We start from the raw sequence: 22617 nt of genomic DNA on the forward strand, positions 1-22617 counted from the left end.
TGAAGATTTTACGAGACTACAAGGCTGGCCTGCAGGTCTGCCTTACAAGATAAAAATTAAATCTTTTTCAATTATTATTTCCCATTTGTGTGAACTATAGTTAGCCAATACCCAGTAAATACCATAAATATGCAAACCAACTGATAAAACTGCTCATAGACTATGAGCAGACTTTTACTTTTAGTAAATGTACCGAATCAAAATAAATCTACCATTTCTTCACTAAATTATGAACGACAAGCTTAACATTAAGTAATTCTTCATAATACTAAAACAGAAATTTACATGTATACACACTTTTCATCCTTTAAAATAAGGAATGCCTTTAGCGAAGCTGGAATGGTCTTTGAACCTGTATGAGGTAGTTCCTATCAAAGGCTGTTTTGTCTTTTTCTCTTGATTTTATGTTTGAATGGTTGATATTGGCTTTGTGTTAATGAAACAAAGTAGGTTTATGGTATACCTAAACTGGCTATAAAAACACTCCACTCTGCAACTTAGGGGCATAATGGTTTGCAATTATCCCCACTTAATGAGTGGGGATTGTGGCCTCCCCCATCATTCAGTGCCATTGATACTATTTAGCAGTTAGTATTCAAGTTTCCCATTCACTAGCTTCTGGATAGGCGCCCCTCGTTTGGCCCTGGGAAGTATGCTTTAGGAGCAGTGACCCCAGTCACCAACCAGTGGGATAACTGAGTTTTGACGAGATACTTTGGTTTCCCAATTCTCGGTGAAAATTGGGTGATGCTGCGAATCACACAGATGTGAAATCACGTGCATGTGGAGAACTGCTTTGCAGGACTCCCAGATCCATTGAGCAATCTCTTAAGAGGGCTCTAGCTATAGGTGTCCTCTGCCAAACCTTTGAGTCCGGCAACGCCTGCAAATCTGAGGTAAAGAGGGCTGTGTGACCTTCTCTAAACCCTTATCAGGCTCACCTGTGACCTCTTCCACTCTTAGGGATTTTGTGCCTGCAAAGCCATTTGGAGGCCACAAATCTGGTAAACCGATATTGTCATTCCCTCTCTCCTGCTACTACACATAGGGGAATGTCTGTAATGCCATTGAGCAACCTGGCAGAGAGACAGGTGTCTTATGTAACGAGTGACCATCGTGATAGGTATTTACTACCTTTTCTATACCACCAGTGCCCCTATCATACAGACCAATTGTGTCCATGAATGATCCTCCAACATTACTAGAAGCTCTGGCTTTGCTGGCAGAGGTGAAAGGAAAATTTTAAAAGAATGCGCTCAAAGTTGCTCAAGACGATTCTCCAGGAATCAACATTACTCTCTTCCTAGTGAAGTCAACTGGGGGCTGTGGGGCCAGTCATCAACCTCTTTCCTCTAAACCAGTTTGTTCAACAAATGAAGTTTAGGATGGATTTGGTATGGTTTGTACCAAGTCAAGTCAGAGGAGACTTCAGGCTCCTCCCTCAACAGTACGGAGTACCAGTTCAAAACTGTGTTTTGGACTGTACACTATTTCTTAGGAGTTCACTCTGGTGGCAACGGCCCACTTGCATGGGATACGACTGTTAAAGTACCTCAACTTCCAATAGGTATCCTGAGAGCGTTACCCCTATGGTCTAATCTTTTCTGTCAGCTACATCTTTAGAAGTACCACCAATCTGTGAAATCACTTCCATTTCATGGTTGGAGACTACACGATATCTCTTTCGAGTGAAGGCTTCTTGCCAAGTCTACACAGATGATGTCTTGATGCTTGTGACGGTCCTCTGTAGCGTCTATTGAAGAAAGCAAGCAATTTACTGCAACTGTATCCTATAGGTAAAGTGATTATTTGGTCAGATCTTTGATTTTCTAGTCTTCCTTCACCGAGATGCACTTCTCAGTCGCAGTTTCTTAGGCTACCACTTAGCCTCGAGAAAAATCTTTCAACTGAAGGGCATCGTCTTTCTTTCTCATGGGAGTTATCTATGCTCGCGAGGAGCTTTAGAACAGTCTTGCCCACCATGAGACCCAAGTGGGACACAACCCAAAAAGGCTCTAATTGAGAATTTCATCCCCTCTTTACACGAACCGTTGCATGGTAATTGAGAAGAGATGCCCTTATGCACCAAGAGGGCTTTGTGGTGCTTTCTAATGAGAACTCTAAGATCCTAAGTGTCAGTGCCTCTTCTTAAGCACTGGGTATATCAAGAAAGAGGTGTTAAAAGAACATTATCTCTTTCTGGCTTCATAAAACAATCAAGAGCACACGCTTTGACCTTTGGAGGGTCAAGCTACTCACTCAAACTAAAACTAACAAAGTTAGGGGTATTGATCCCACTTAGGCTATACAAAAGCTGCTGTCAGAAAGATGACAAAGGAGTTTGAAGTGCCAAACAACCTTCACAGCCTTCTTTTCAAAGAATTATACCTACAAGTCCTTCAACACTTTTATACTTGGTGCAGTAGTAGTCATGCAGCCAGCCAACCTTCCATAAGGGCCAGGAAACATCTTGTCTAAGGTAACATATTCGATATATATCTGAAGGAAAGGTAGCATGACTGGGTCTTCGGTTTTTTTTTCTTTCCAGTTACTTGGGGAAAAAAGCATTTGCACCTTTATATGCTGAATTTGATCTTGATACTAGCAAGCTAAATTTCTCAGCATTCTTATTAGACAATCTGCAAGAAATAGTTCATTCCCCTCCTCCCTTCATGAAGGAGAGGTTGGTAGAATGAATATCAACCCATTGGCCATCATGTGCCAAGAATTTCATTTCAGACTGCCTCCTCTTTGTTGGAGAAAGTATTTCAGACTGCCTCCTCTTTGTTGGAGAAAGATTCTTTCATCAACCAAGTACCAGATACATAATTCATCGACCAAGTACCATATACATAACCTAAGGCACTATCAGATTACCCAACCCTATGAGGGGCTGATGTGAGGTTGCTGGAGTCTTCTCCCTCATTCCTGTGTGGGACAAGGAAGACTAGCCTTTTCATAAAAGAAAAAGAACTAACCAATTTAATTCTAGGGGGACTTCCTGACCATAAAATGGCATCTCCCTATTTTTAAGGATGAAAGTTTTGTATACATGTAGGAACAAATTAATTCTAAAAGTAAATTATTTTTTCTAGCTATCCAAACCCAAATCCTTTAAGAGTTAACTTCCCTCCTTAAAATTACCCCTTTCAGATCTGTCAAAAGTGAAGAGGCTTTAACAAGAGTGGGCAGGGCTACTTGTTTGTGCTCATCAACTGTCGTTAACGGCCATTACTTAAAGAACTCAGGTTTGTATAGGTAGGGAAAATATAAATTAATGTTTAAATTTCACCTTTTCTAAAAAAAAAATAGCTCCTCTAGTTTCAGGGATTTTGAAATTGAGATATTTAAACTATTTATGCAAAATATATTCCAAGACTATCATTTAGCATTGACAATAACTTTCATTTACCTATGTATGAAACTAATATCCAAAAGCAAAAAATATCCATGAAATTTTTTAGATCCATACTTAATCTAATATTTATAAACAATGATGCACCACCCAAGTACACGAAAAATAATGCATACATCAATAACCAGCTAGCCTCTTAAAGGGAAAAATGTGATAATCTTTAAAATTTCAAAACATTCCTAAAATTAACACTGTATAGCAACCTTTTTCAGGCAAACATTCCACCATCAAAAGGCATGCAGTGATATCATGCATAATTTAATTTTAAGGTAAATATTTTATTCTTAATATTATATCTCTTTTAAAACATCAAGCAAGATCCTATACATATTGGTACATCTAAACGATGTCCAGACATCTGAAGACTCATTTCAATAGTTTTCAAGTCTTAATTTTATACAGAAAATTTGCGTGTGCTTTTCTTAAAATAAAAATTTTCCTTTTAATATATACACATACAGTTTAGTTCCTTAACTAGATTCAACATCCATGATGATCTGTGACCTAGATAAACAACTAAAACTATTTATCTCACAAAAAACACCTTTAGATTTATATTACCCCATACTCATGACCTTCATAAATCTTAAAACACACTAACTACAGCATTCCTAATCTCATAGAAAACCCTCACTTGAGTGGATAGCTATAACATTCAAGGGTTCCTAGGATCCTTGGTTCCGTTGAGGTAAAATCTTACTTCAAATATTTGTAGCCTATTGATAAGCTCTGTATTCATATATATATATATTCATATCTGAATGAGGTTCCATACTTTTTCAATGCTGGAAACAGGTCTTTTTAATCTTGTCACTTTTGAGGTAGTTGTGATTTTCATCATTTGGTGCCTGTCAAAGTGATAAAAGGATAGTGCCCCACTTAAGCCTTGATGAATTATCTAAATAATCTACGTGGAGAAAATACTCAAGTTCTGCACGTTAAACTCAACAAGGTAGTATCTATGAAACCCACCTATCTCTGATTTAGGGGCCTCCTCTACTGCACAGCAATATAAGCTGAACCTGTCGGCTATCCAGTCAGTCTCCTGGATGATGTCCAAGGGGAACATCAATAGCATAAGGTACCTTAATTTCATTTAGATATGCAATTATGTGAGCATAATTTTGTCCTTGCCAGTCACAGACCAAGAGGTCAAAGCTTTTAAGACAGGAAGTTTTTTTTTTTTTTTTTGTAAGCCAACCTTTAAGAGGATTGATGTGGTTATGTACAGCTCCTGCAGGGAAATCCAGGAAATTATCACAGCCTTCCAAACATTAGCAAGATAAAATACTGGAAATTCATAAATGAACTCTCATACCATACCATCATATTACTCGGCTCTCACAGACCCACGGTGCTGAAGGATAAGTCCTATTTACAATATTCTATGTCATTGAACCCTACTACATCTTTCTTCAATAGGGCACAGTCAGTAGTATTGGTTAAGTATGAAACTTTCTGAATCTCCAAGACAGCTCTATAGCTGCACGACTGTTACTATGTAGTTAATACTGTACTTTGTTGGGTTTCTTGTGCAACAGGGTATAAATTCCAAGGGACGTATCATATTGGAAAATTCTCTCCAGTATGTATACTAAGGATTTGTTAACTCCATGGGAACCTCAGAACCAGAGACCCAACTACAGAAACCCTAAACTTTGCATAACAGAGGAATGAGCCCTATTCTTTGTAGAAGAATCAGAAGTAAGGATTCTACTCCAGGTAACCTGGACTCGTACGATAAGGTAATGGATAGCAGGTAGTGCCATCTAACATTCAACCAGTTAAGAATTATCCATTTCCTATTTGTTAAGGGATATTCTGATATCAACCCATTTACATAATATCACAGAGGTTCAAGAATTATTCATACACTTACATGCTTAGTTTAATTATGTCCTCTATGAGTTTCAACTATGCTGTACAATTCCCTGTTCAATTTACTATAGTATTCCTCCACTAGTTCTAGAAGCCTTCTTCAGCATCTTCTTCTTCCACGCTAATAAATTCTATTTCTTTAAAAAAACCATATAATTTATTTTATATGTCCCAACTCCCAACCACATCAGCAACTATATACCTATATCTGCACAAAAAGTGAAGTTTTTACCTACCTGGGGCATAGGAACAGTATGATGTAAGCCCAGTGAGTTGTGCACCCAGCATATGGCCTCCTTTTTATTTTAAGAATTGCAATAGTATGTCTTACCATGTCTTATGATTTATGAAGATCACACATGTGAGCCAAAGTAATTTATTAGTTTGTATTGAAAAAAATCAATTATATGCCATATTTCCCTTACATCCACTAAAATGTACCCTAATCTTTCATAAAAGACTATCTAGATTTCTAGTAAACATTTAAATCAAACTCGTTTTAATTCATTAAGACAAAATACTATTCTAGTCAATCATTTAAGCACATTTAGCTTCCAATATGACTAATATAAAGTCTATTCTTTTATTGCTAATAAATAAAGATAACCTACAAAATTATTCTAACTTTTAATCTTAAATAACTTAAACTCCATGAATTGGACTCATCTTTCAAGAATTATAATGCTAATACTGATAGCATGAATTTTGTTTTTTTTACATCCATTCGGAAAGAGTTATTCAGCTTTTAAATTTTAAAGTTTATTGAGAGATCCCAAAATATAGTTCTTGGCAAATCCAGGGAAGTAATTCATGATGATATATATACCAACAACAAAACTTTTAATGCATAAACATCTAGACAAAATTAGTTCGAGAAAAGAACTAATTGTACTGAAGAATTAACTTCTTAAAATATGAATAAAATTAGTCATAAAAAACATAAATGAATTTACAACCTATTTTTGGTAAAAGTACAATAATAATTATAGAAATAAAGGTCTGAGTATGTTTAATTAGCCATAGGAGCATAGTGCTTTTAGATTGTTACACGAGTTTGAACAGTACAACCAGTATGATGTTTTGGTAAGCATTTTACTTTAAATATAAAATCTTTTTTATCACTCCCTTTGATAAAATAACCATACTCAATGCGTAAAAATGTCACAAACTATCAAAATCCTATGTAATGGAATTATGAAACAATGAGCTCACCTAAACTTATTCAAAATTAAAGTTAACTGCAAACAATATCCAAGAGCATGCAGCTAACTCATCTGAGTACGACCCAATGATAACAAGCACAAGTTAACTGAAATATTGATCCATTTTTTTTCCAAAAGCATTTCCCGTCAAATAAATATGAACCTCTTGATGCATCACATGAATAAAATGCCTTGATGGTCACAAGCAATGATGAATATAGCATAAGAAAGAAGTGGATAAGACTTGAGAATTGGATCTTTGCCAGAAAGTGCATTAAAATCAAAGTAACATGCAAGTTTCTATTGATGATTTGACTATGAAGCTGTCATTTTTTAATCCATATGAGCCATTCCACTGAATACCCTGATACTCAAATTTAACAAAAATACTTTTAGGCAGTGTTTATACAGTAAATTTAACATTACATTAATGACTTTTATATTTGTACGTTGTTTATACATCCTTGGCTCATACAGACAAACTAAGAGAGCCAAACTGGCCATGCAAGACTGACAACACATCCACAGGAGGTAACAAGCACTGGTCAGAAAGCTGCGTTACCTGAACCTAATCCTAACACTGGGTCGAAGCGGTAGGCGCCTTGGGAAGGAAAGGGAAGATAGTTGGGTTACTGGTACAAATACAAAAGGAATGAGGCATAGGATGAGCCTCAAAACCAATCTCAGACTTAAGCTAGTCTCTCCAATCTCTTCATTAACTTAATGAGGATGCAATTGGCCCACACCACACTCAAATTCTTGTCTTTACTCTAAAGACAAAAGATGAGACCAATAAAATGAAAGACAGCTCAATACATGAGACAGGCTCAAGTCTCCTACTGAAAATTAATCCATTAAAATCAGGTGATGGATGGATCTGGGATATGCAGTATCTCCTCGAATGGTTAGTGGCATTTTGATTTTACAGTTGCTTCTTATCTAATACAGTACTATATAACTAAATGAAAACTAAATGTGTTCCAGATTACAGCATTTTTTTTTCTCCCTCTTGGAAAATTTTAAAACTTCTATTCAAATAGTCCTTGCAATTGTATAAAATAAAGTTGATGTATTTTCTAGTTTTTATTAGCTTTCCAGTGGTCCTATTAAGATTCATGAAAAATTCTACAAGTTAAATTCTCAAAGCTATATAGTACACTCCACTTAAGGCCAGTAACCATCCATTTTCCACAAAACTGTGGGTAGCTTTGTAAATTAGGCAATACAAATGCAATAAAAGAAAACAAAAGATTTTCCAACTGGGAGTCGCAACAGCCATAGGAATACCATAAGATCAACCATGTGTCAAATCATGTAAAACCTGAAAATTACTTCACACAAAGGAAAATAAATTTTCAGGATATGGAAAAATAAGGGTACCTGCCACGAACTCTCCTCATCCCATATGCTCTGATTTGAGAAGAGAGAAAAAGGACAGTGCATAAAACCCTTTCTAATGTGTAATGAATTCCTATTTGTAATACACATTGAATTACAGTTAACTTGAAGCATTTTCAGTCATTTCCTTTCAATAAATTATGATACGAAAATTCTAAAATGTACGTGATCTCCACTACTTACCTTTACATTACAATAGGATTTAGCTTTAAACTACATAAGGATTCAACTCCAACTTCAAAATTACCATTTCAATTGATCACCTTAAAACAAAGGAAAACTTCAAACTGAACTAGATGATGGTTAGATTCAATACAATGCCCTTGATATTGCCGTCTGGACCCACAAATGCTATACTGTACTAACTTCACCAAAATACTTTCATTACTAAGACCAAAAGTTATCTGATTAAGCTACAATATCTTTAATAATAATGTTAATGATAAAGAAAATAGTAATAAAAGGTAGATTTTGAATGGTAAATATAGTTACATATTGAATAAAAACTTGATTCATTCCTAAAAAACTGTATCATCCTTCATTCAAAATTAAATTAAGATTAAATTATAAAATTAATATGTATTTTTTCCTAGAGATCAAATTATAAAAATTTCTATTTTTCCTAAATATACAAACCTGAGCCCTTTGATAGGAGAGAGACTCCAGCTTGTCTGGATCTTGCCAGTCAAACTTTATAATGAGGTGTCGATAGTTATTGGCAGACTTGTGGGTTGGTTGAGGGTTGGTCAAGGTGGGACTTGGATTTGTGTGGCTAAGAAATATGTAAGTAACTTTTAAACACAAACCCTCGTCCTTTAGTAGGATATCATTGACATGGAGAAGGCATACGATCGAGTACCACGTCAGGAGCTGTGGAGATGTATGAGAGAAAAGGGAGTCCCTGAGAAATACGTAAGAATCACCCAAGATATATATGAAAGGGCAGAAGCAAATGTTAAGAGCAGTATAGGCCTAACAGAAGGTTTCCCAGTAAATGTGAGACTACATCAGGGGTCTGCATTGAGCCCTTGCCTATTTGATCTGGTCATGGATGTAGTAACACAAGGTATTAGAGATCAGTCTCCTTGGTGTATGCTTTTTGCTGATGATGTTAAACTGTGTAGCACTAGGCGAGAGGTAGTAGAAGAGAAACTGGAGGAGTGGAGAAGAGAAATGGAAAATAGGGGATTGAAGATCGGCAGGAAAACGAGAGTATCCGAGATTGAAAAATGGCGAGAAAGGGGAGGTTAGTTTACAAGGTGAGAGATTGAAAAGAGTTGAAAATTTCAGGTATTTAGGATCAACAGTTGCAGAGGAAGATGATCTGGGGGCAGAAATAAACCATAGAATACAAGCAGGATGGAAGAATCGGAAAAAAGTGCGTGGAGTACTATGCGACAGGAAAATAGGGGTTAAGTTGAAAGGTAAAGTACACAGGACAGTTGTGAGACTGGCAATGATGTATGGAGCGGAGACGTGGGTAATAAAGAAGACAGAAGAGAAGACGATGGATGTGGCAGAGATGAGAATGTGTGGGGTGACAAGAAGAGATAAAATACGGAATGAAGAAATTAGGGGTACCACAGGAGTTAGAAAACTATCAGATAAGATCCAAGAAAGTAGACTGAGGTGGTAAGGTCATGTCCTGAGAAGAGATGAACAGTATATTGGGAGGAGAGTGATGGAAATGGAGGTACAGGGAACGAGAAGGAGAGGGAGACCAAAGCGAAGGTGAGTGGACTGTATCAAGGATGACCTTCGATCAAAGGGATTAACTGGTGATGAGGTGTGGGACAGAGGTAGATGGAGAAAGCTGACCAGAAACATCGACCCCCACATAAAAGTGGGAAAAGATGTAGACGAAGAAGAAGAAGAAGGGGGGAAGACTCCCAATATCCATACAAGCTGGTTTAGAATCCCGGGATGTCAATACACTCGGGCCTGACAGAGGTGTGGGAGTGTTAATTCCTACCACCTTCCAATACTTGAAAATAGATTCTCATGCTTTGGGCTATGTTTCTGTCTGCTGGCAGACAGTCGAGAAAGAACCTATATTCTTGGAAGGATATGTCACAACCTATGGCCAATTAGAAATAGCAAGTCCTCCATTCTATCCATTCTTGTACCCCATGGGAGGAAAAAAGTCAAACTCTGCTGAGCAGCTACTACAGGTCATTTTTTGAAAATGTATCTTAAGATTGGTGGGTATACTCTCAAGAAAAGCGGGCTGCAAAGGTGGCCTAATGGCTCCAGACCCTAGCCTTTAGCAACTGCACCACTGACAGACACTTCCTGAAGGCTAGGGTAAATCTGATATTCTGGCTGTGTGTGATTGTGTCTAGGGTGGTCACTGTATCAGAACGTATGTCTGATTGCTCCACAACGCCAGAACGAAATCACATTTCAGGATCTTTCATTCCTTCTGTACTGAAGAAAGAGTTGTAGTGCCACACCCCTCCCCCCAAACAGGAAGGCAAGACATTCTTCACTCTGATAGTCTCTTTTGTAGAGAGGAGAGAAAGAGGATTGAAGTCTTGGTTGCTTGTATTCTAGGTCCTTGCCATGAGCTCCTGCACCAAGGCAATGGATATCATCTTCTATCCTTCAGAATGACTAATGACAGGATAACCAGAGTTTAAGTAAGATTGTTCTAGAGACCAGAGGGCTCATGAAAATGTTCCAAGTGGCTTGAATTCTCTAGGGCGCAAAGACTGTTCCACTTCCCTGCCCCTGAAAAGCCTTGACGATTCTTGTGAAAAGAGTACAGGTTTGAATCTAAGTTAAACTCTTGGGTTAGTAGCCAAGCTGTATCGTTATTGTGGAAACTAGAGAGTTTACCCAATGAAGGAATTGAGAAAATTAATCTGGGTACCATTCGGCGTGTGGATACTTGGGAGTGATCAGTGTCTAGAATCTCCATGCCTTTCACCAACTCTTGAAGAAAACCAGACAGGGAAAGACGGAAGGAAAAGCATAAAAGTCTAGGATTCTAAGAGATGTTAGAAGGCGTCTTCAATCACCCATGGTCTGTGACTGGAAGAATCCTTGAAGTTTATTATCCTGCAGCATGGCGAGCAAGTAGAGTGATGGTTAGTAAACTACAGTAAGTCTTTCTACCATGCAATGTTGTAAGGATAACTTAACGCTCCCATGCCAGGACTCTGTCAATTGAGCGGGTTTGCTCAAACAGTGCTCATAAACTGAAAGAACCTTGCACAGCTGTATTGCATCTCCTCGTCTCAAGACTGTACCTGTTTCAGAAGAGTTTGTAACTTTGGACAAGAATGGAACCGTTATTGGTGTTCATTGCTACAAAATGCTCTATCAGACCCTTGGAAAAATTGTAAAGTAGAAGCGCTACCAACATTCTCAATAGGTTGAGAGGCAGGTGAGCTCCTTTTGACAATCAAAACCTCTAATTGGGAGAAAAATCCGTTGGGCAACAAATCCCTCAAGACAAGAGTTTGTAATACAAATGCTAGGGTAGATCACACATTTTTGTTGCCACACAACCCGAAGATAGGGGGGAGTACTGGTCATACATACATACATACATACATACATACATACATACATATGTATGTGTATATATATGTATGTGTATATATATGTATGTGTATATATATGTATGTGTATATATGTATATGTATGTGTATATATATGTATATGTATGTGTATATATATGTATATATGTATATATATGTATATATGTATATATATGTATATATGTATATATATGATATATATATATATGTATATCTATATATATATATATATATATATATGTATATATATATATTATATATATATATATATATATGTATATATATATATATATATATGTATATATTATATATATATATGTATATATATATGTATATATATATGTATATATATATGTATATATATATATATATATGTATATATATATATATATATATATACATATATATATATATATATATATACATATATATATATATACATATATATATATATACATATATATATATATATATATACATATATATATATATATACATATATATATACATATATATATACATATTATATATACATATATATATACATATATATATACATATATATATATATATATACATATATATATATACATATATATATATACATATATATATATATATACATATATATATACATATATATATATATATACATATATATATATATATACATATATATACATATATACATATATATATATATATACATATATATACATATATACATATATATACATACATATACATATATATACACATACATATATATACACATACATATATATACACATACATATGTATATATATACCATACTATATATATACATATATATATATATACACATACATATATATACACATACATATATGTATGTATGTATGTATGACCAGTACTCCCCCCTATATATATATATATATAATATATATATATATATATATATATACACATACATATATATACACATACATATGTATGTATGTATGTATATATATATATATATATATATATATATATATATATATATATATATATATATATATATATATATATATATATATATATATATATATATATATATATATATATATATATATATATATATATATATATATATATATATATATATATATATATATATATATATATATATATATATATATATATATATATATATATATATATATATATATATATATATATATATATATATATATATATATATATATGCCCAAGCTAGAACCAGGGAGGGTCAGGCAATGGCTGCTGATGACTCACAAGGTAGACTTACAGGCTCTTCTAAAACCCCACTCCTTTACTCACAAGGATGGCGAGATTGCAGACACTACAAGAAACTATCGAGCTTGAGCAGACTCGAACCTCAGTCTAGCAGATCACACTGCAGTTTCCTGCTCAGTGCCTGCTAAAGGTGCGATGGGAATCTCAATAGTTATTCTTAAGGTCCTGGACCCTTAGCAATAAATGATTGAAGAAAGAGGAAACCTGTTTGTGCCTTCTTCCCCTACTACCCCCTTGATGTCTGTTCCCTCCGTGGGAACCAAGCTGGCAGCTCTTATACCAATGCATTCTGAAAAGGGGGATAAACTCCATTGACTTCTCATCTGAGGAAGCGGGGAGCAATTGTATTCCTTTTTTCTTCATTTTGAATGGCCCATTTTTTTGAATGGTGCTTAAAGAAAGTTGATTCTTGGCATTTAATCAAACCGAATCAGTTTACTTCTCATACTTGGGCTTTGACAAACCCCTCGTCAGAGCACAGCATGTGGCTGCAGGGGATCAAACCTGGATATTACTTGGAAGTTGGTAATGAAAGTGGCTTCCATGGCAGCTGACTTTGGTGTTGGGACATTTGCTCATGGTAAAGACTCAATTAGGGATCATATCGTCAGTGTGGACTCTTCTGGTTCAATGGATTGGGGAGGGTGTCTACAAAAAGCCCAGAACTAGGATCCTATCAATTATTAGGGTCGTAGAAATTCCATTACTTGAAGTCAGAACCAATGTACTAAGTAGCCCTTGACAACAACCGCAAGATGAGACATTTCGGAGGTAGTACGAGTCCCGAGATCAGATCTGAGAAGTCACCTATTTCAATGCACCAAGAATGACCAAGGTGTAAGATCTTGGCATCTGGAAAAATTTAGTACAGTAATGGATCAGGTTGTAAGTGGGAAGATCTAGATCGAGTAGTACTGTATCGGCAAGTAGGAAGATCTTGCGTGATGATGTCAATGAATGTTCAATGGCAGGGGATGGCCAAGGGCAGCTGCCAACATCCCAACCAGCAGCCGTCACACTGTCTTGTACTGGTAGCATAACTCCCGTACCAAAAATCCTACCTGGGATTTGGGTTTTTGGTATAGAGCTCCTCCTCTCGCTAAACTATGCAAAAGGACAGGCCGAAGTCTCAAGAGACTACAACAGATTGGTCGACCTGTGCTTTGGTAATTCATTCCTTCCTCTTTTTCGGTAGGATGTGATGTAAGGTTCCCGATTGCCGTACACAAACATGAGATTCCCAATCTTGGTAACTGATAATATGGATGGTAACTGATAATATGGTTACCAGTTTCTGTACACAATCGTACTTTTTCATACGGTTTCCTATGGCTGCACTATTTTAGGGTTCCCAAACGCAGTAAATGATCATAAGAGTAACAAATAGCAAGGTTCATGATCACGCTAATCGATCAAAGTATGCGATTGTAAGTTTAGCCATCTCGGCACACAGCCAATCCCAAAGCAATACACCGATCATCTGCTTTGCAGGGAGCAAATACAATTGGCACGTTTCCTTAAAGATGACACATGAAAGGAAATTTTGTGCCGGTAAGAACTCTTAGCCTATACATGTGATGAGAACGGTCCTAGCTTCCTCTTTTATCATATCATGTGGAAGAGCAAGGACAAAGCAGATGTTGGAAGTTATGCGATGCCCATAGTCGTTAAAGAAATTATGTCAAGTGTCCAACCACGTCGTGTCGAGCAAGCGTGGTGAACACTTGAACCCTCATACCCAAATGAATTCTTGGGGAAGAAAGAATTTCCAGTACATAGCCTCTATTCTCATATAAGAGATGAAAGGCGAGAACATACAGTACTAGATATCAAACTTACTCAGGTTGGTGAGGGGCTTTTATTCTCAGCCGAGAAAACAAGAGCTCAATCTCATAAAATGCCAAGTACTAGAAACAGTCATGAGAGCCCTTGTATCCCTAACCACTGGGTACGATCTTTTCAAGACTTACTTAGCCCAGGTTAAGATCTTGGTACGAACCGCTTAGCCCTTCGTAAGATCTTGGTGCAAACCACTAAGCTCTGGGTGCAATCAGATCTTGGTATGAACTGCTTAGCGCTGGGTAGTCGTTATACTAACAGCTCACTGCTGGATATGATCTATCTGAAGAGCTCCCAAACGAACCTGAGAATATACCAAGTCTGAAGAATTCTCGCTAAATGTAGTGTGTACAGATTGCTCCCAAGTACAATCAAACCTCTCAATACGAAAGAATCTGCACACAAAATTTTCACTCTGCGAAACGAGATGCAAAGAATTTTACTAACAGCATCACGAAAAAGGTTTCGGACAACGAAAGGAGGTACAGTGCGACAGCCCAACCGTGTCCAAGACCGATTGTAAAATTTGCGTGCCGCCAGCCCAAAAACTTGCTACCATCCTCCCACGCTCCCATTGATTATCTCCCTACTCGGATGCTAGTTACCACCATGAGATCCTGCTCTCCTATTGGTCAGCATCTACTGTACTGTATCCCATCATGCATCTATGCATTGGTGGTCCTATGTCTTTTCGTCTTGGCAGCGGTATCGTACGCATTGACTTAGCGTTTATGATTTCACTTTCATAACAATTGTACTGTATCTTGAGTGATATCACGTTACATCATTAGCCATGGTTTCCAAGAAAGTTGCTGATGTCAAGGGTAAGAAAAGGATGATGCTTTCCATGGAAATGAAGATAGAAATAATCAAGAAATACGAGGCTGGTATGCAGTCAAGTGTGCTCGCGAAGGAATATGGCCGAAATCCGTCAACAATAGGAACGATCCTTCTAAGGGTGTGACTTTTCTCCAGCAACAGGAGCCACATCCACGATGAGATGGAGAGAATGCTGCTTGTTTGGATAAAGGACAAAGAAATGGCTGGAGATACTATCACCGAAGCGATAATCTGCCAGAAAAAGTCTGCGCCATTTTCGGTGATCTCGTGCATGCTCTGGCCAAAGCCAACTTGGGAGAAGGAACATCAAAGCAGGCACTCCCGGAGTTCAAGGCTTCTCGTGGGTAGTTTAAAATATTAAAGAGACGCTCAGGCATTCATTCGCTGGTGCGTCATGGGGAGGATGCAAGCTCGGACACAAAAGCTGCCTAAGTCTTTGTTAAAACGTTCGAAGAGTTGACTGTAGAGGAAGGCTCCAGTCCCCAGCAAGTCTTCAATTGCGACGAGACTGGGCTTATTCTGGAAAAAAATGCCTCATCGAATGTACATCACAAATGAAGAAAAGAGGCTACTGGGGCATAAGCCTATGAAGGACAGGCTTACCCTTGCACTCTGTGCAATACCAGTGGGGATTGCAAGGTGAAACCCCTGCTGGTGTATCACTACAATACTCCGAGCATGCAAGACCCACAAAGTCACTAGGGAAAATCTTCACGTGTTATGGAGGGCTAATGGAAAAGCCTTGGTAACAAGACAATTGTTCATCGAGTGGATAAATATTTGTTTTGGACCGATTATGAAAAAGTATTTGGAAAAGCAGTGCCTCCCTATGAAATGCCTAGCTGGTTTCCCTTGAGGAAGATATTGTAGCAGAATATTCCTTCATCAAGGTTCTCTATCTTCCATTGAACACCACCCCTTTCCTCCAGCCTATGGACCAGCAAGCGATTCCAAATTTTAAGAAGCTTTATACGAAATAGACGTTTCGAAATCATTGAGAGCAAAAACCTCACCCTTCGTCAATTTTCGAAGAAGCATTTTGTTGTTGTCATAAGCCTTAAAATCTTCGATCAAGCTTGGCAGGAGGTTTCGAGGCGCACAGTGAACTCTGCTATAGAGGAAGCTGTGACCTGATGCCGTTTCCGCACGAGACTTCTAGGTCTTCCACTCAAGACTAAGCTGAAGCCGATTCCAAAAATACCGAAAATATTGACTATTCTGAACCTGTTGCTCAATCTGAAGTTGCCAAAGTCCATGGGTCTCAAAGTTAACGAGGCCGATATTGATGAGCATATCGAGGAGCACCAAGAGGAACTTGAGACGGATGACCTGAAGGAGTAGGAGGCCATGCAAGTGAACGTCGTTCATGAAGAGTACACAACAGGGGGGAGGAAGATGACCCACAGACAACGGCAGAAATTAAGGAGGGTCTAGATGGCTACTTTAAAATGGTGGCTCTCGTAAAAAAGATACACCCAGAAAAAATTCTCAAAGGTCATGCACTTGAATACTGTAATAAAGTTTGCTCAAGTCATTTCAGGAAAATTTTAAGAAGCAAGCAAAACCAAGCTTCTGTGGACGATCATTTTAAAAAGAGCCCTTCGGTAGAGGCAGACCAAGCGCCAGCTAAAAAACGAAAGAAAAGTGGCAGCAATGAAGAAAATACGTAGTGTCATTAAATTTAGAAAATACAAAATGTAAAGAAAAATTAGAAAATGGGAAAAAAGAAAAGACATATTTCAAGTTTATCTTAAAAGTTGTGTTAATATTTCCTGCCATTTGTAAATGTGTTTCCTAAAATTAAGTGTTAATGTTTTCTCACATTTATACACCTGTTTTGTAAAGTCAAGTGTTTACATTTCTGCTATTTATTAACGTTTTCCGCCATTTTTCATCCTTCTCTACAGCCCCGCACTTTGCTCTTGGACATCGCCTCACTCCAAGGGCAAGGTTCCACATTTTTGTTAATGTCTTTTTATTGTTTGCTCTAATTCAACACTTCTTTTACAGGTTACCAATGGTTAATTTATTAAATGATCAAAATACAGCACTTTTCATACATTTAGTACTGTTTAGTGGTGTGTATCCTTTTTATAAACATTTAATGCGTGGGTTCTGGAATGAATTTGGCTATTTACATGTAAAAGGCAACTCAAGACTAAAAAATCCCTTTACGAAAGCCATTACGGAACCAGTTAATTTCTTGTTGTGAGGCATTAGTTTACAAGGGCCCTTGATGTCTCTAGAAGTTCTCGTCATAATTCTCTCGGCACTGAGAAGGCTGGTCTTCTGAGGATGTAAAACTACACCTGCTGTCAGATGTAGAGAGTAGATCCCTAGGAGCGAATGACATTCTTGTCATGCTTCTGAGAACTAGATACACTGCATGAAGGGTGCTAATGGGAACGCACACAAACAGGTGTTGCAGAAGTCCTGTAAGAGCATGTACACACAAATAGATGATATGCAGTACACACATAGTAAATTGGAATGTGCAAATAGGTGAGGTGGTGTTTCTGAAGGAGTGCACAAGAATATAAACAGTTATGCTAATCTTTTCATCTCTCGGTCGTCTTATTCTTTGTCTTCGGTGAAGAGTAACTGGAACTCTTGGGCAACAAATGCTCTCCCATGGGGAGAGTCACTGTAGAAGCCACGTATACTCTGCTACTGTAGAAGCCACATATACTCTAGTCCTATCAATCAGTCTTATAGAACTATTTCGTCCATAAAGGGGAAAGACAAGGACGGACTTCTTTCATTCCTACCGGTAGTGTCAAAAGAAAAAGGTGCGGCAGAGGTGAATGGCTAGCTTGAAGTTCTACTTTAATCAACAGTGTGCAGCAATGTCTCACTTTCTGTTACAAGGACACCAATGTCACTAGTCCACACTCACAGGGAATAAACAGCAACAAGCAAGCTGTTAAACAGGAACAGAGTGAATATAGGCAGGTTACAGTCTGGTACAGTTATAGGGAAAATTGGAAAACATTCCTTTTTCTTCCATAAAATTCCCTGCACACAACAATCTGCTGACCATTTTCTAGAAGAAAAAACAAAATACCATAACACCCAGCTAGCGGAACCGGGAGTACATCTGTACTTTCTGGCATATAAATATAAAGTGGCTACGTAGTGTACTTGGTGGGGGGCGAGGCTTCACCACTGTCGTCAGTAAATATCAACACCGTTATAAATTTTGAGACCATCAGTTCTAGCCAAGCTGAAAACAATCCTATTAAAAGATGAGGGTTTGTATCCGTGCAACAACAATCTTGTTTTATACTCTCTCTGCAAAAGTTTAAAACAGTAACATATCTAAATTATAGTTCCTTTTATATATGTAAAAAAAAATCTAAATTCACAGAAGTTTGAAAAAGAGCAAGACCTAAAGATTAAAAATTATATTTCCTAAAACTGAAAACCATCAATGGAAGCTGTAAAATGTGGATTAAAATAATTAAAATAGAATTAAAATGTTTAGTATAAAACAAAAATACCACATTCTGATATCTCCATTAATTTTATTTAAATATGGTCTATGAATTATGAAAAATATCAATAAAACCACAAAAAACATTTTAAAAAGTAAAGGAAAATATTTTTGTAAATTAAAAATCTTAGACAATATTCCTCGTCATGCTATAGAAATAGAATAACCCACTTTTCCAGCAACACCCAATAAACTATATACACCACTTCCATTATCTATTTTTTGTTTATCATATGTCATTTCAAGTAAAGAGTCTTGCTTTATCCACTAAATTCTTATAAATGTCAGTTATGTTAAACACCTACAGATTTGACCACTTCCTAAACAAATTTTAGACCAGTTATTGAATATATTATTCAAGAAAAAATTCTTAGTACTTTCATACTAAAAGACATAAAATTATCTTTTAAGATTCATAGTGCATAGATAGGGGTTATAATTAGTAACAAACCATTACTGGATATCCGTGTTCCTAAAGGGGAAATACTGAAACATTAATAAACAAAAAGCAAGGAATGGGACACATTGAATAATTTTTTAATAAATTTCATTATTCACAGCTGAATAAAGAAGTTACGAGAGCATTTAGTATAAATCTATCATCTTTGCAAAAATTTAATATTTCAGCTAATTGTTATCCTCTCCATAAATCAATGTTTCATCACCATTCCTAAATAGCAGTTATGAGTTAGTTACATCAGTAAATACCAAACAAGAAAGTAGTTGAATACAATCAATATAAGCAAGAAACCTATATAAATAGAAATGCATATAAATATTACCTATTGCCATCTTGTCGTACACTTAATGGCTTGCTACCATCAGTGGGTGTTCCCGCTGGGGGTGTCCCAGCAGAACCATTGGCAGTTCCTGAGGTATTTTTCTTTTTAAGGGCAGATTTAAGAGGCTTTGCATCTAATCTTGGTTCACGAGCAGGGACTTCTTCTACTTGAGAAGTGTCAACATATGGTCCATGATTACTATTGAAATACAAAACTCCATCGACCTCTGTGCCATCATCCTCCTCCTCAATATCATCTTCTGAAAATATAAGTAGAGAACTGAATAAACAAACATTACACAACTCCAATATATCACAATAAATGTACTATAACGTAAATTTTCATTGAGGTGTTAATTACGAGCAAAATTATAAATTAGGAAACTATAATCAAAACCCCATAAAATGGAAGAGTAGGGGCATATACAAACAATAGACGCACAAACAAGGAAATAACGTGTAGCATTGTTAATGGGGTGATTTAGAGCCCCCGTATTCAGCAGTGTACCTCAGCAGAGCTAATACTCGAGTTATAAACTGTGGCAACAGCATTTTCTTAACAAAACTATATTCCAACTGCCAAAAATTAAATGTTAACCTACACCACAACTATGTTTCACATATGACAATCTGTCCTAGTTCTAACCATTTCAGACTTTGGATGTACATTAATCTAAAATCTCAAAATTATGAATACAAATAAACTGTAACAAAATAAAAAAATGAATAAACTACACATTTATAAAATTAAATGATACCTTAATCATAGCTATCTGATCTTGAAAAAGTTAAGGTTTAATCTAATCACAAAATGATAAATTAAATATATCATGAATTAAATTAGTCTTACCTAGTTCTACCTTGTGATAATACTTCTCTAAAACTGTTGTCAGCCTTTTCAGTAACAAAGCTACAAAGCTACAAACATTTTAAGGACTAGACAAGTGACTTCCAGTCACAGAAGATATGACAAGGACAACAAAATATCCTTTCAGACACCCTTTCAGATCAAGAAGTATCTCACCCCTGCCATCCCTATTGAACTATTGTATGTAAGGGAGGCAAGTTATTTTGAAAAATCATCTCGGTGACTAATCAATCGAGCCTTTACAATGAACTCGGGAGAAGACTAAAGTCCCAAGGAATAGAAACCCTCTCGTGATAGTGACACTTTGATAAAAAAATGTACAGTAGTTCATAAATATATTTTGCTAAGAGGAACATGAATTGGAAAAGATACAAGCAGTTTTACCAAAGTGATATATGCACCAAAAGAACTATAAAGGGTACCTTTATTTCTACCAAGAATTTAAGATCAGTGTGCAACTAATGAACCCATAACAAAAATGCTTTTTCAACCCTTGTTGGCAGTGACTGAAAGATTCATATTTGTTTTTTTTCCTATAAAGAATACAGCAATTTAACCCTAAAGGAATATGCAAAAGGTAAAGACATCTTTCTTTTCCCTTTTTAAGAGATAATATTGCTGGTAGTGATAAAAAAGAAAAGCAAACAATTGGAAGTTTTTGTTATAAGGTGATAAGTCAGAAACTGTAGGTGGATGAATAACTAAGGATATTGTTCTCAATAAATATGTTACAGTAGCATAAGGTATTGTAATGAGCTCACTTGACTTACAATAGAACACTATTGCCAAGATGCTACCTTAATTAACAAAATCCTTTTAGATAGAAATAGGCAGTATCGATTATTCCCTCAAAACCAAAATCCAAATGAGAAATAATGATAGGCAGTTCAGGAAAATATGAGATTAAAATGAAAGTTAAAAAATTTAAGTCCACAAAGATTTGACAAAATAATTGAGGACAAAGTTGAGTGACCATATGAGTGAGAACCTCCTCATCATGGGTAGCCTTTATACACCTGGGAATCGAGTTCATTTGCTCAAACCATGAACATACTAGATTGTGTGGCCTTTAGTTAACAAAGCATACAACACTATGACGACTCAGGATTGACGTGTCTTTGATACATACAAATTTCTTTTTCTGATAAAGTATTGTAATTCAACACCCATTCCTAAAACCTCGCAAAAGTAAAATCTTTAAATAATATCAAATATCTTGAGTAGACAAACTATTGAACTAACCTTTGTAAAGTCTTCATAAAATGTTCTATTCGTAACAATATTCAATGCTTGATAATCTTTTTTTTAAACATTCAACTTTAAAGTAATTGAATACTCAACATAGAAACTAATTCATGGCCAATGTATTCCCAGCTGAGAAAGTTACTTTCAATGTCAATTATCAATGAAAAATGAAAAAAAATGTTATGCTATACATCTCTTTTTTTTCATATCACTCAAGATCACAAAACACTTTTTTTGTAAATTTTAAAAGGGAATATACCACAAGGTATAAAAATTTAAGATGCCAAGTGCAAACAAAAACACCTTACTATAAAAAATAGCCAATTTAAATAATTTTACACATTGGAGGAATATTTAGGCCTGACTTGCTTAAGTGTACTATGTAATTTGGTTTTTAGGAAACAAAGGAACAGAATTGCATAAAAAATAAAAACCACTATTCCAATACTAAAATCAAGTTATTTCTATACTCTTCTTGATCTTCATATTGCTTCTCCAGAAGCTAAGTTCATCAACATTTTCTCCCAAAATTTATAAAAAGTGTCTTTCAATATACACATGCCTCTCATAAAGTAATGAGACACACTAGCTGCCAATGGCAAGAAGCAAAGCACCAGGGCCTTTGTTATTCAGTTTTGAAGTTGACATATTCTCTGTCTTCTTGACATACAAGTCAATGCTATTACTAAAATGCTGTTTATCTCTATGAACCCCCCATGAGATTCATATTGCTAACTCCCATACTCCGATTGAGGTAGGACGCCAGTGGAGAAGAGAAATAAGCATTATTAAATTTAAAAAAAAAAGTATAAAATC

The 22617-nt window shown here is 36.1% G+C and overlaps 1 protein-coding gene across 12 annotated transcripts in view; it reads right to left on the reverse strand.

The window, feature by feature from the left end:
- The window catches only part of LOC137645986 (phosphatase and actin regulator 1-like), an 868819-nt gene that overhangs the window by 41439 nt on the left and 804763 nt on the right, over window positions 1-22617 (reverse strand). For 10 of the 12 annotated variants that reach the window (XM_068379094.1, XM_068379105.1, XM_068379095.1 and 7 more), the window contains 2 exons: window positions 19690-19948; window positions 7058-7096 (listed from right to left, as the gene is read on the reverse strand). In XM_068379094.1, the coding sequence (XP_068235195.1) occupies window positions 7058-7096; window positions 19690-19948 (298 nt within the window). Of the gene's footprint in view, window positions 1-7057; window positions 7097-7875; window positions 7906-19689; window positions 19949-22617 lie in introns of all 12 variants that reach the window. The other 2 variants (XM_068379100.1, XM_068379101.1) reach the window with 2 other exon arrangements.

Source organism: Palaemon carinicauda, chromosome 8 (assembly GCF_036898095.1).
Source record: "Palaemon carinicauda isolate YSFRI2023 chromosome 8, ASM3689809v2, whole genome shotgun sequence".
Lineage (NCBI taxonomy): Eukaryota > Metazoa > Arthropoda > Malacostraca > Decapoda > Palaemonidae > Palaemon > Palaemon carinicauda.